The sequence below is a fragment of the Onthophagus taurus genome, chromosome 1 (genome assembly GCF_036711975.1).
Source record: "Onthophagus taurus isolate NC chromosome 1, IU_Otau_3.0, whole genome shotgun sequence".
NCBI lineage: Eukaryota > Metazoa > Arthropoda > Insecta > Coleoptera > Scarabaeidae > Onthophagus > Onthophagus taurus.
In genome coordinates this window covers 35,223,425-35,238,424 of record NC_091966.1, presented here as the reverse complement: position 1 = coordinate 35,238,424, position 15,000 = coordinate 35,223,425, and the positions used below count along the sequence as shown (strand labels likewise).

Genomic DNA, 15,000 nt, shown 5'->3' with positions numbered 1-15,000 from the left:
CTCTAAAGACTATCGTAGCGGTAGTAAATAAGGGTTAGCTAAGTCCGGTCGTCCATTTTCCTTTATCAGATAAAGAAAACGAGAATTCGTATCACGATGTCGACGAAACCGTAAATATTGTCATGGAATGATCGTAAAGTTAATTCCTACATAGACTAATTTAACAATTTATAAGAATAAATACAGCTTAATTTTAAGACTACCTTTTTTTAATTTAAATGATAATAAATGATTAAAATTTTGCGCAATTTTTGTTTTATCTATATTACCCCCGTTTTAAATTCATCACACCGGGATTATATAAAAAGAATGTTGCAGACAACGAAAGGTGACTAAACGTAAAGTTTCGAAATGGCGGAGATTTTATTTTCGTGGATCGATTACGCTTTATTCGTGTCTATGTTAGTTGTAAGTACTTTGATCGGGATTTATTATGGATTTTTCCAAAAGCAATCAACTGCTAATGATTATTTACTTGGAGGCAAACAAATGACCGTTTGGCCAGTTGCTATGTCTTTGGCATCAAGGTAAGAATTGAATCAAAAAAAAATTAATTTTAATTTGTGTCAAAATTTCAGTTCAATTTCTGGATTAACTTTATTAGCACTTCCTGCCGATGTTTATAATTACGGAATTTGTTATTGGCTTTTTATACCGTTATTCTCTTTAGTTTTATATGTATCTTATAAAATTTATTTACCCGTTTTCTATAAACTCCAAATCACCAGCACGTATGAATATTTAAAAATCCGTTTCGACAACAGAATTAGATTATTGGCATCTATATTATTTACGATTTATAATTTATTCTACCTTCCAATTGTCATATATGCACCAGCGTTAGCTCTTTCACAAGGTAACAATTAATTAACTTGATGACATGGCATGATATGCTTTTCTTATTTTTAGTAACCGGAATCAATACCCATTACATAACAGCGACATTATGCGGAATATGTATTTTTTATACCACATTTGGTGGGATTAAAGCCGTTATTTGGACGGATGCTTTACAATTCTTTGTTATGTTGGGTTCTGTTGCTATCGTTTTTATTATGGGAGTTGGTTCAGTTGGTGGAATTTCAAAAATTTGGGACTTAAATTATCAAACGGGACGATTGGATATTCCGTAATAAAAAATTATAATTCAAAATACAAATTTTACAAAAAAACTATTATTCCAGATTTGATTTGGATTTAACAAAACGAGATTCTTTTTGGGCCGGAAGTATCGGCAATTCTTTTATGTTCCTAATGGTGGCCGGAGTTAGTCAAGGTTGCGTACAAAAATGTTTATCATTACCATCGTTTAAACATATTAAAACGTTGAGTTTTTTTTTTTAATAATTAATAACATTAAAGAATTTATTTAATTAATTTTGTTTTTAGGGCTTACGTTCTATTTTTCATCGCTATGTTTTTAATGGTAACTTTTAGTGCTTGGTCGGGATTTATAATGTTCGCAAAATATTACGGTTGCGATCCTCTTAAATCAGATAAAATTAAAAAACCAGATGAACTTTTACCGTATTATATTATGGATGTGGCACATTCAATACCAGGATTAGCGGGTTTATTCGTTTCTGGTGTGTTTAGCGCAGCTTTAAGGTAATCATATTTTAGTTTTTCACACAAAATTAACTTCATCAAATCGGATCTTCTTAACGCACGTGTTTTCTCGTGACCTTTATCATCCAACCTAATTGGCATATATTTTCAATGCTTTCATTGTTGCTCTTTGAACTAATGCTTAAAAACCGTCAAAATTTGAGATTATGAGGATCTGGTGACATGCAGGTAGTGTCGAAGAAGGGGACAGTTTTCTTATCGTTGAGATGAAAGATACCACATTTATCCAGATGACACCTTTTTAAAATGAATAAGAAGAAAATGTGATATTAGTTCATATAAAATCCTTGCAGGATTTCATCGACATTAACATTCAAATCAAGGAAGCATCGATCAGCTTCAAAAGAAAAACCAACTTAATATGCAAGTGAGGAAAATTGAAAAAACCGGATCCGAATTCCAAATAGATTTCGCATGGTACATTTAGCATATATGCGGAAATAATTCTTTTTCTTTTTGCAATGATGGTTTAAATTAAATTGTTTGGTGCGTCCACAAATAACGTTTCTAAATTTCTGAAAGAAAGAAATTCGTCGAATGACTTTGGACAAACTTTTAAATCCAATTATACACAATCTTTATAAAGATATTTAAATAGTGGTGTTTTTATTCTGGACATGAAGCATTGCTTCTCATGTTGAGAGCACGCTACACTATATAAAATAACAACCACAGAAACCTTACAGTTTTTAATGGGAAATAAAATTAAACACTTTACACACGATTAAATTGAATAACGAAATGTGTCTGTTTTTCTACACTTCACATACAAAGATCCTTTATATGTAACAAAACAAATAGCAGAGCATAGCATATATTTTGTGATACTATAAAGTCGAATATCATATTTTTCAATTATTATTATACATTTTTTTTTATTTTAGTACATTATCTGCATCATTAAATTGTTTATCAGCAACAATTTACGAAGACTTTATTTCATTATTTATGCCCAACAATATATCGCAAGAAACTGTAAGCAAAATCCTCAAATTTTTGGTTGTAACTGTTGGTGTTATTTGTACGATTTTGGTTTTTGTGGTCGAACGATTGGGAAATATTTTACCTCTATCTTTGAGTTTTACTGGTATTACAGCTGGGCCATTACTTGGTTTATTTACCGTTGGAATGTTGGTGCCGATGGTTAATTGCATTGTAAATAAATGATATAGTATTTTCATAATTTATACTTATCTTAATTTGTTAGGGTGCGTTAACTGGTGGGATAACTTCACTAATTATTATGACCTGGATCGTACTTACTTCTCAATGGTACAAAACGAAAGGTGTAATAAAATATCCACCTTTACCCGCTTTTACACACGGATGTAATGTTACTTTAAACACTCTAAACGAAACGTAATTTTCGCTAATTTGTTTTAATTTTAACCTGAAATATTATCTTTTTAGGATCTCTACAACGCCGTTTCAGAACCTTTCTGAACCAGAAGAACCTTTTGTTATTTACAAAGTGTCATTTTATTTTTACACTTTACTCGGATTAATAATAGTTTTTATTGTTAGTATTGCTGTAAGTTATTTTACTAAAAGCGACGAAACATTAAATAAGGATTGCATTGCTCCTATTTCTCAACGTTTTGTAAAATCGGAAAAACATCCGCCTACGTATTATACCATAGATAAAGCAGCAAATATTGTTATAAACAATACCAATTAATGTTTATTAAATAAAATTTATTATTGCTTATTTTTTATGTTTTTATTACTGTTTGTATAAAATGTAATTTTCTCTTATAAACAAAAACATTTCTTAAAAATTTGTTTGTGAAAAAAAATTTTACCTATTTCAACCTCTTTGTTATCGTATAAAAATCCTGGTAGGTAGGTATTTGTTTTTTTCATACACTGTTATTTCTGTTAATTTTTATGAAACCTACTGATATGACGCAAATTCTTTACGAAGTTGTATTTTTTAAGCAGAGCGCCAAGAAATTTTCAAGACAGCAAACAACATAATTAAAATTATTACAAGAGGCGCTAATACGTCAAAAATATAAGTTTTAAACAAACAGGGTTCGTGCGTAATCTGGTTTTTACCAGATAACGTTTGAGAAACGTTCATTAAACAACGTAAATTGTTCATAAATATATGATTAAATTGAAACCATTATTCAAATTATTTTTTTATTTCATTTTAAAGGTCTAATTTATAATCTCTAAAATTTTTATTATAAAATTCTTTTCATTAATAAAGAAAAAAAAGGTACCTACTATCTTAAAAAATAAGTTAACCAAGTTATGTTAAGTCGCATATGCATCATAAATAAATAATAAACTAGGGTTTTTTTAAAATTTGCATTAATTTTCCATCTGATGATAATGAATGTATTGCAAAATTTCGTTAGTCTGTTAGTATCATATCAAAATGTGAGAATGTTGATTATGTAAACAAATATTTGCAAAATACATTTGAGGGATAATGAAAAAATATATCCAACTAAGGTTATCAACACAAACACTTAAATCTGGATCAGTTGTTAATAATATCACGTCAAAAATGACTTCTAAAAGTATGCTACACAACTTAGAATACCTAGTTGGCATCAACTAAGCAAAATTTTGAATATCGAGATAATTGAAAAACATATTCATAAAAAATAAATAGAGATAGCAGTGTAGATTTCATTGATCCTAAACATATTCAATGTAGTAGTTCAATATAGCTCTCAATCACCACACTTTACAATTCAGTGGGATCGCATCTGCATTATTTATGCAGTCTTTGAATATTTGTCATTATTAGTTCAAAGACTTTGTATTTATTAAAACAAAGATTAACAATTCGTGAGCTATATTGCTTTTTCAATATTTACAACTACATCTTATAATTTTGAATTCCATATCAAGACAAAACAAGCCTTGGAGAAAACAAATTTAATGTAAAGTATCAGAAGAGTTACCATGTCCTACATAGAAGGTAAAGTCAATTACTAGTGGAATAGTGAGTCTCACAGTTGCTCTAACTACTAGAGTATGGATTATAAACTTTCCACCGATTTTGTTATTTTTGAACTTGTTTCTGAAGAAGGTTACAACATGATATTAGAAACGACAAATAATGTTTTAATAGAATCATGGTGATCGTGAAAGAAAACCGTGAAAAATTAAGATTATGAATTATTCGATAATCAGACTGTTATTTCCTGGCTGAAACCAATCAGAAAGAAAAGGAATATCAAAATATCTAATATTGTGTGAAAAATCTTTAAAGTTAAAATGTCATTAAAGTTGCCTACCATAAATCTGTCTTGAAGCATTATGATCCGACAATACAAACGATTGAGTCACAGAATATTGTGATATTCAGTGATTGAATGATCGAGAAATGACATCCGGATTAGATTTTGCGCCCAGACCCCTAAAACTGAAAGTGTGCTTTGTTAAAGGTCTCCAATTAAAATTTTCCATTATCAAGGATCATTAGGAACCCCTAATAAGGGTGAATTTTTGCATTTATGAAAACCTCGATCTGTGCCATGGTGATTAACAACTATCCTAGCAAAAATCGAATTTACTCTTCAAAGATGAGTATTTCCGATTAACCTTGACAGAGCTTTGTATCTTTGAGCAATTATCTTGGAAATGATAGGGATACGGACTAGATACATAAGTCAAAGACGTGAATTGTAAATAAAAAATGTATATCCAGTTTTATGGATGCCAAACTCTAAAGTCAAAGTTTTTCGATAAAAAGCTGGCAAATTTTCAATGTAATACATTTTAACATAAAAATTTGGCTAATATCAATAAGATTATCATTGTGTTCTAATTAATTCAATAATTTTAATTATTTATTCTTCTTTTAACTCACTTAGGTACCTTTCTATCACATTATACGCATACACTTATTAATTGCGCAGTAGCACATCGCTTAGAAAATAAACGAAAAATTTATTTAAAAAAATATTTCTATAAATAACACTACATTAAATATTTATATTGTGTTTCGCAATATTTAAATATTATATCTTGCCCATTAATGTCTACGTGGTTTATTTTTGGTAAAAAAATATATTACACGTGTAATTAAATTAAGATACAAGTATTAACTAGATATAACTGAATGATTATATAAAAAATAAAAACTGGTTTAACTTATTTTCGAAGATGATTAGTGTAATTTACAAGTTTTTAGTGATATGTATGTTTAATAATTGTAGTGGTATTACAATGAATTACTTTAAAATTACTATTCAAAAATGAAAGGGAGTTTCCATTGTTCCTACTTTTATTTTACTTTGTTTTTTTCTGTTAAAATAAAGTTAAGTCACCTCATGTTGGTAAATACAAAGTTGTGTTAAAATTAATGGAAAATTACAGCGATTGTGTTAAAATGTGAATAATTTAAAGTATTAGAAAATGAAAATGATTAAATAAAAACACTTTATTATTATTTTGAAATTTAACAAATTCAAATTTATTAAATTGATGATGAAATCAAAACTACGATTTCGTTTCAACAAGAACTATTTTGTATTTATACTAAGATGATGTATACATTTATATCTCTATCTTCTTTGGGGAACAATTGTAAACTGCCACAAAAGTATAATCTAAAACAAATACTGGAATAATATACAATTCTTAAACAAATAAATGGCTTCTTTTAATAAATAGGACCATGATTTTTGGATCTGTTCTGTTGGAAAGTTTCATCAACTACACAAGTGCACCTTCCCTCTGCAATATCACTCATGTAGAAGCAAATACTTCGACATCTTTTTTTATAAATAACAAAGGATATAAAGTGAATTTAAGTGCGATTTTTTTTAAACATTCGAATCCAATTTTAAACGGTAAAAATCGTTTAACACCAACGGAAATAGATTTAAAATTAAATTGATTTTTTTTCTCATTTGTTTGCCTTTGTAGAGCAAGATGGAATCTTACAACGAAACGATTCTCGCAAATGGGTTGAAGAATAAAAGAATAAGTGTAAATTGGATTGCTTATATTGGTGTTGGACAAGGATCTGTGCAGAAGTTTTTATCGTTACCAACAATGAGTGATTGCAAAAAGTAAGAACGATATTATTCACAACCAATTTGTTGGTAATTTATTTTTCTTTTTAGAACTACTATTATCATGTGTATTGGTATGATTTTAAATAAAACATTTAGTGTTATGACCGGATTGATGATTTATACGATGTACAAAGATTGTGATCCGATAGTAACCGGAGCAGTTGAAAAAGCTGATCAACTTATTCCTTATTTCGTTATGGACATTGCTTCAAGTTTTCCAGGTTTACCGGGATTGTTTATTGCAGGAGTTTTTTGTGCATCGTTAAGGTACAATTACTTAATTATACTTAATGTAAAAATAAAATTTTTTTTCTTTTATTTTAGCACACTTTCAGCAGTGATGAATTGCATCTCAGGAGTAATCTATGAAGATTTCTTAAAAAAACACATGCCACAAACAATCACCGAGAAACGGATCAGTGATATCTTAAAACTTATTGTTGTTATCACAGGATTAATTTCGATCGGTTTAGTTTTTTTGATAGAACAGTTAGGAAATCTTTTTCCTTTAGCGATGAGTTTGGGAAGTGTCGCTTCCGGTCCTCTTGTTGGATTGTTTACTTTAGGAATGGTATTTCCGAGAGCTAACTCAAAAGTAATTTAAAAAAACTTTTAAAATTATCTTACTATTTCGAAAAATAATTATTTTTAGGGTGCTTTTTATGGCGGATTAATCGCTTTAGTAACATTATCTATTATGACGATTGGGAGCCAATATTGCCGTTTAAATGATTATTATCAATATGTAACAAAACCGATTTCTGTAGATGGTTGTGCAGTACCTTTCAATGGAACTGTACCAGAAGCAATTGATGAAAAGTTAGTTATACATTTAAAACGAAAAGTAATTACTAAATTAATTTTGTTTTTGATACAGTAATGGTGAAGACGTTTTCTTTCTATTCCGAGTTACTTATTATTACTATACATTTACTGGAGCTACTATAACAATTTTAATGGGATTATTAATAAGTTATTTTACCATACAAGATAAACCATTAAATAGTGACTTAATAACACCATTGATGCATTGGGCTATTCCGGAAGAAAATCAGTTAGAGAAGAATTTAAAATATTACTCAGTTGATAAAGCTCTTAATATCTTACAAGTTGAAAAAGAAAATCAAAAAAATTCGAATGGTGATTTAACTAAACTTAAACAAGAAAGCGAGGATATATAATTTTATACATTTTTGTATTTATTTTATAAAATAAAATCATACATTTTACGTATGGAAAAAATGTTTTTTAAAATATAGGCCAAGACGTGATACATATTCTGTTGTAAAGTTGATTTATTGAATGAAAGATTGTGTACAAAAACTTCCATTTCAAACAGAATTATTCCAATCTCATTTCGATTTAACCTCATCTAAATCCAAGAATATCTGAACCCAATATCATAACCAATTTATGAATACATAATTCTAATCATAAAACTATATGAAACCTTAGCTCAAATTAAATCTTTGTTGGAATCTCATTTAGAACAGAATCTATCCAACGAATACGAATATCTGAATCTAATGTCGCCATAACACAATCCAACCTCATAAATAGTTCAACTCTCCAAAACTATTTTGCATAACGTAAGCTCATCTTATACTGACATTCCAAAACAGTCTTCATCCTAGTATGTCTCAATGCAACCTCATAGATAGTCCAAGAATACCTTAATCCATCTCCATACCAAAAATGCCTCTATCTAACCTTTCTGCTTTCATTTTAGTATCTTATGATTTCCTGAGGATGAAAGCTTAGCTTAATCATCTCAGTTGCGAGTAAAAGCTCAAAATTTATTAATGGAAATTTAATTTCTTCCTAACTCTTCGCTACTTCTTCCTGAGGTCACATCTACAAACATTACCCAAGTAACTGATTTGTCTGCATCTCCATTTCAGAATGACTTTCTGGCTCTAAAAGGAATATGGGAAATTATCGCGACTATAAACAGTCTCTCAAAAAGGCTCAAAAACATCCCGGAGCATATTATTATTAGCCATTGAGGTTGGGTGTATTAAAGCCCTAGAAGATTTGGTTTGCTGTCCATACTTCATCGTAATAAAATCTAGTACTAAGCTTCGAAAGCGGAGAAAATCACACTTGTTGATGAAAGAGCCCGTTGACACCGAGTACTGGTAACACGCAAGTTGCGTGACGCAACAAATCTACTCAATTAAGACACCCTGCAAATGTTGGGGACGCCAGTAGAAGTCTGAATCAACATCGAGTAAATACTCGTTCTATTTCCAAGAGTAACTCAGGACGTGGGCAGCTCTCTACATCAGCTAAAGCTTCGAGAGGGACATTCCGTGATGAGAATCCCAGTTTATAGGGAAGTAGATTTTACTTTGGTAGGTGAAATCGCTAAAAATATTAAATACTTTCCACTATCACATGATGAAGCTGCTTACAGAGTAGTGTCGACTTTTAGAATGTTATTATGGTTATAGTAATGAAACGACCAATGCCATATAATGCAGTTTTAACAACCATTCATGACAATTAAATTTTGGAAATAGCCACCACGTTTGTCTAAACGTAGTTGAAGTCGTTACTGAAAATTCTATGTAACTCCTAGCAGTATCTCGTGGTTTCTCAACCACTTAAGGTCTCTTTGCGAAAACCCTACTTTTCAAATATCCCCATAAGAAGAAATCAGGACTGATTAAAACTGGTAGCCATGGCACCGAATTAAAATCACCATGTCGGGATACAAGTCGTCCAGGAAACATGTTTCTTAGTATGTTATGCTCATCCATCTTGCTGAAACCCCAAATCGATAAATTTTACTCCCAGTCGTTACAATTCAGCAGGTAAAAAAATTTGAATCACCTCTCAGCCACATCGAACCATACAGTAACTTTTGCAGAATGCAAATCATCTCTGTAACGAGAATTTTCATTAATAATATAGTATATGATACTCTACTTAATATACGCTTCACAATTTGAACGAAGAATTAAGTATTATTACAAAGTAATTACAAAGTTCTAGGGCTACAAAATCAACCAATTTTTGTATCTATAGTTGGCGTATTTACGTATATGTCTACGCTGGAAAAGTTTAAACAATTAACAAGTTTCCATAAACCTTTAATAATTTTCCGCAGATAAATTGGATGATGAAATGTTAATAAGTGTTATGACATGCTTTACAAAAATTTACAATATCAAAATATTAAAGATACAATGCAAATGCTCACCAAAAATCTTGGATCCCTGATTCTTCGCCCAAAGTCAATAACTGAGAATATCCTTGTTTTGTAAAAAAATTGTATTACGTTAAATTAAAATTAGATTAATTCTTAATTTATTCAAAAACATTAAGTAACAGTTCAAATTTATGTAAAATTTACTTTAGAGATAATAGAGAACGATTTACAACCCTTAATACAGGAGTGATTCTTATCTTTTAAAAATATAAATATAAACTAATTTCTTTCAGACAAAAATATTATATTTTAGTACTTGCGTATCTTAATAAGGGTATACAAGAACTTAAGTAATTAAAATTTATGTAAGTAATCTTAAATGAAAATAGTTTCTTATTTTAATTTTATATTAATAATTTTATTTATTATTACTTTTAAGGTTATAACAATTTTTTTTTTAAAAATGTCTGAAAACATTCAAAAATTTCAATTTTTTGATTACACCCTATTTGGGTTAATGTTAATGTTAAGTGTAATGATCGGAATATATTTCGGATGTTTCGGAAAAAAACAATCCTCTGCCAACGAATATTTATTTGGAGGAAGAACCATGAACATTTTCCCAATTGCAACTTCATTAGTAGCAAGGTTTTTATAGTAAACATTTTCGTTTCGATTTTCAAATTTCAATTTTCGTTTCAATTTTCAGTCACGTTTCCGGAATAACTATATTAGCAATCCCCGCGGACATTTACAAATTTGGTTCAAATTACGTTTTCCAATTCTTAAGCGTAATTATAAACTGCGTTTTAGTTGCATACGTTTTTATGCCAGTTTTTTACAATTTAAAATTAACCAGTGCTTATCAATACTTGTTAATGAGATTTGATGGAAAAATTAGATTAATGGCTTCACTTTTATACGCAATTTCAGTTTTATTATATCTTCCTATTGTTATTTATGCACCGTCTTTAGCTCTAGCACAAGGTAAAAAAATAATTTAAAGATTTCATTTCAGGGTATTAATTTATTTTGATTTTTTAGCTACTCCAGTAAATTTACATTATGTGAATCCAATAATTTGTTCAATTTGTATATTTTATACAACAATCGGTGGTATAAAAGCTGTCGTTTGGACGGATACTTTACAATTTTCAGCAATGATTGGAGCAATGCTAGCTGTTTTTTACATCGGAATAAAATCAGTCGGCGGAATTGGGTCGGTTTGGGAAATATCTGCAAAAGGTGGACGTTTAGACATCGATTTTGACATAGATCCAACAAAACGTGATACATTTTGGGCGGTAACAATTGGTTGGACGGTCAATTGGATTTCGCACATTAGTGTTAATCAAGGAACGGTTCAAAAATTTTTATCACTACCAAGTATGGGGGATATCAGGAAGGCTACTTTAACTTTTTGCATTGGAATTGTACTGTGTAAATTTGTTAGCGTTTGTACAGGACTTGTTATCTATTCAAAATATTACAACTGCGATCCATTTTTAACCAAGAAAATTACGCAAAATGATCAACTTTTACCATTTTATGTAATTGATGTTGCTAGTTCTATTCCGGGATTATCTGGATTGTTTATAGCAGGAGTTTTTTGTGCTGCCTTAAGGTAAAGTATTATAATGTGACTAAAAACATTAACCAATTGGGTATAAATGCTTAATCAAATTTAATTTATTTTCAATAATTGAAAACCCATCAAACTTTTGTAACCACAGCCGAAGTTTTCAGGATTAGGGAAGTGTTAAGGTTCAAAATGTTACACGAAAGTGTCAATAATAAAGTATATATTGAAATTTTACTATCAAAAGGTGAAGCAATAATAAATCAAGGTCAAATGTTTAAGAATCTCCAAAACGCATTCAAGATGATTTTTTTAGTTTCAAATTGTCGGGTTGCAAAAAGATTCGTTGGTCACAAAAGTGAGGTCCATATGGGGTAGAGTTAAAATTATTGGATGTTCAATAACGCTGAATGCAACACTGTATATTTACCAAAAAATGCTGACTGGTGAGTTTATATGTAGAAATTCCAACTCAGAGCTGTGATCGGAGTTTCACAACTTATATTTGCTTTCCTTGGAATGACTCTACTACTTTTCGTAAGCGAAAGCTTTAACACTATGTGTTAGATCGGCTGTTCAGAATGCATAAAAACACATACTAAAAGTATGAGATGTTTGCTCTAATAACTGGAACATATTGCAAAATATATTGGGATTTCTTCACGAAATAACCTTGTCTTAATCAAAGGTGTAAAGTGAGATTAATTTCGATAGTCGAGTGCAAATAGATGAACTATATAATAGACCGGAATGAGAGTAAAGTTATAGCAAAGATGGAGAAAGAAATACTATTATAGTAGTTAAAAACATTTAGGATTGAAGCAACTAAGGCGATAAAGTGGAGTCTGACGAATCTTACGAAAATACCTTGATGTTATATTGCAGATTCATGTACATATGTGTTTTCCGGTTAGATTAGGTTACGCTGTCTTAGAGAATTATCTTGATTTTGCATCTAATTGGAACTACAATTGACTAGGTTGGCTTGCATTGGGGTTACCTTAGTTTGAAGTAAACTAGATTCTGTATCAAGTTTGAATTACAATAGACTGGGGTTGGCTTGCTTTTGGTATACGTTGGTTTAGAGTTAACTTGATACAGAATCAAGTTAACTCCAAACCAACGTATACCAAAAGCAAGCCAACCCCAGTCTATTGTAATTCAGAGTTAACTTGATTCTGTATCAAGTTTGAATTACAATGAACTGGGGTTAACTCCAAACCAACGTATACCAAAAGCAAGCCAACCCCAGTCTATTGTAATTCAGAGTTAACTTCATTCTGTATCAAGTTTGAACTACAATGAACTGGGGTATCTGCTTTTGGGATACATTACCTTCATTTTGCATCAAGTTAGAATTACAATGAACTGAGTTGGCTTGCTTTTATGTTGGCTTGCTTTAGAGTTGAATTACTTTGTAATTAAGTTATTTTGCGGTTAATTAGCTGCATTTTCAGATAGATTTTTTAGTGTGTGGTTTAGTTCCTGTAAGGTGTAGCTTGCTTTAAAGATGGATTACATTACAGTTAACATTCTGCGTAGTTGGACAATGTTGTTTCACGGCTAGCTTCGGTTGCTTTGCAATTGGATTGGAGTCCTTTGTATTTGGGTTGAGTTAGCTTAGCTTAGCTTTGTAGTTAAAGATTGGATTTTGTTAAAATTATTTGTTCATGCATTAATTTGCTTTGGAATGGATTGGTTTTGGTTCGAGTGGGATGATTCGTTTTGTGATTTTTATGATACAAACGAAATAAAAGCAGATCAAACATGAAGCTAAGTTCATAGATCTCGATATGCAATGATGACCGAGCGTAGGAGTTAGAGCTAATTCTAAGTTGAGGTATCTCGAAATTCTAAAGGGCTTTTTGATTCTCAAGGATCTTTCAAATAACGTAATGCTTTGTAATTTGAAAAGGCTTCATTATCACAAGAAACCTTGGTTTTTAGCAAGAGTGCAAAAGCTATTTTTATCGTCTGTCCCAAACCGTGACTATTCCATGTTACGGAGAGAAGCTTCTGGAACAACTTTTATGACCAAATGTGATCAATTAGGAGTCAATTTCTGATTCGTATAGTTTTATTCCAAAAGCCATTAAATAACTCCCAAATTATTACAGAGCCTACAAAGGACCAAAATCAATAAAGGGGACACAACGTAGAGATTTCAATCAAAGGCAAACCATAGGATATTAGGGTCTCTCTACTAGACTACTACTCTGATTGATTTAGAACTTTCGGAAAATATTCTAGACTTATTATACTTCTTCCACTATGACTTGACTTTAATTATAGCCAAAATCTCACCCTTGTCCGACGTTACTTTCTTCCAACCTCAAAGGCTCACAAGATTCCGTACGTCATCATTAACTGCCTCTCTCAACAGAGACGCTAAGAGGAGGCTCTTATAATCGCTTCACTAACCCATCTCTACGCCGACATATTGCCAAAATGTTTTGAATGAGTTGTTTCAATTAAGTATAAGAATTTGACTCTACCACAATTCAAACACATTCATAACAGCACGTAAATTGTAAAAGTAATTCTTCAACACCTATTATAAGACACAAAAACAGCAATTTTTGCAAAAATTACTACAACATAAAACTACCCAAAACAGACAAGATCAGGACATGTCGTCAAATCACAACCATTTTTCCTGACTTCAGCATTCTCAATCGCTTTGATTTGAAACAAAAACTTCGTAGTCTTGCTTACAAAAATTATTTGCTGACCAAAATGACTAAACTTTATCTTTACCTTTCATAAAATATTAAATCAACTAATTAAAATAAATATTCTATATTTTTTTTAGTACATTATCAGCAGTAATGAATTCATTATCAGGAGTGATCTACCAAGATTTCATATCCAGGTTTACACCAAAAGATATAAAAGATAAAACAGTTAGTAACATTTTAAAACTTTTGGTTGTAATAATTGGAGTAATTGGAACTCTCATGGTCTTTGTTGTTGAGAAATTAGGAGGACTTTTACCGTTATCCATAAGCTTTTCAAGTATTACATCTGGATCATTAGTTGGTTTATTTATCTTAGGATTATTTTTTCCTTCAGCAAACGCAAAAGTAAATCCAAACCAATAATTTTCAACCCCTCTACTAATATGTAATTTTCACTTTTTAGGGTGCTTTAGCTGGATCGATAACATCATTAATTTTCGTATCTTGGATCGTAATAGGATCATATTACTATAAATCAATAGGTCTTATAAAATACATCCCAAAACCAACATCAGCGGATGGTTGTATTATAACAAATTCGACAACATTAACAAACACAAAAACAGAATTTGTACAAAATGATGTTTTCTTTTTATTCAAAATAACTTATTATTATTATTCGTTAATCGGAGTATTAACGGTCATTATAGTTGGAATGATTGTAAGTTGGATTACGAAGAATGAAAAGGAAGAAGTTGATGAAAATTTGATAACGCCATGGATGAGATGGGCTATTGTTAAAAAAGAAAAATATAAAAGTATTGATGTAGCTTTACGTGATGTATGTGATAATACACAATAAAACAGTATTTTAAAATAGAGTTAATTAATAATATTTAAACGTACTTTAAAAAA

General features: G+C 30.4%; 2 protein-coding genes across 2 annotated transcripts; both read left to right on the top strand.

Annotated features, from left to right (window-relative positions):
* The first annotated feature begins 333 nt into the window (after positions 1-333).
* LOC111425795 (sodium-coupled monocarboxylate transporter 1-like) lies at positions 334-7,916 on the top strand. The gene is made up of 13 exons (XM_071195631.1): positions 334-527; positions 579-856; positions 910-1,129; positions 1,185-1,325; positions 1,390-1,608; positions 2,514-2,784; positions 2,837-2,988; positions 3,040-3,286; positions 6,523-6,668; positions 6,723-6,941; positions 6,999-7,269; positions 7,327-7,493; positions 7,552-7,916. Exons 1-13 carry the CDS (start codon positions 352-354, stop codon positions 7,853-7,855), a joined length of 2,811 nt encoding a protein of 936 aa, XP_071051732.1. The 5' UTR covers positions 334-351; the 3' UTR covers positions 7,856-7,916.
* A 2,243-nt stretch (positions 7,917-10,159) lies between these two features.
* LOC111425707 (sodium-coupled monocarboxylate transporter 2-like) lies at positions 10,160-14,954 on the top strand. The gene is made up of 6 exons (XM_023059927.2): positions 10,160-10,193; positions 10,268-10,476; positions 10,538-10,815; positions 10,873-11,452; positions 14,220-14,490; positions 14,549-14,954. The coding sequence occupies exons 2-6, from the start codon at positions 10,292-10,294 to the stop codon at positions 14,945-14,947; spliced, it is 1,713 nt and encodes a 570-aa protein (XP_022915695.2). The 5' UTR covers positions 10,160-10,193; positions 10,268-10,291; the 3' UTR covers positions 14,948-14,954.
* Positions 14,955-15,000: the final 46 nt, after the last annotated feature.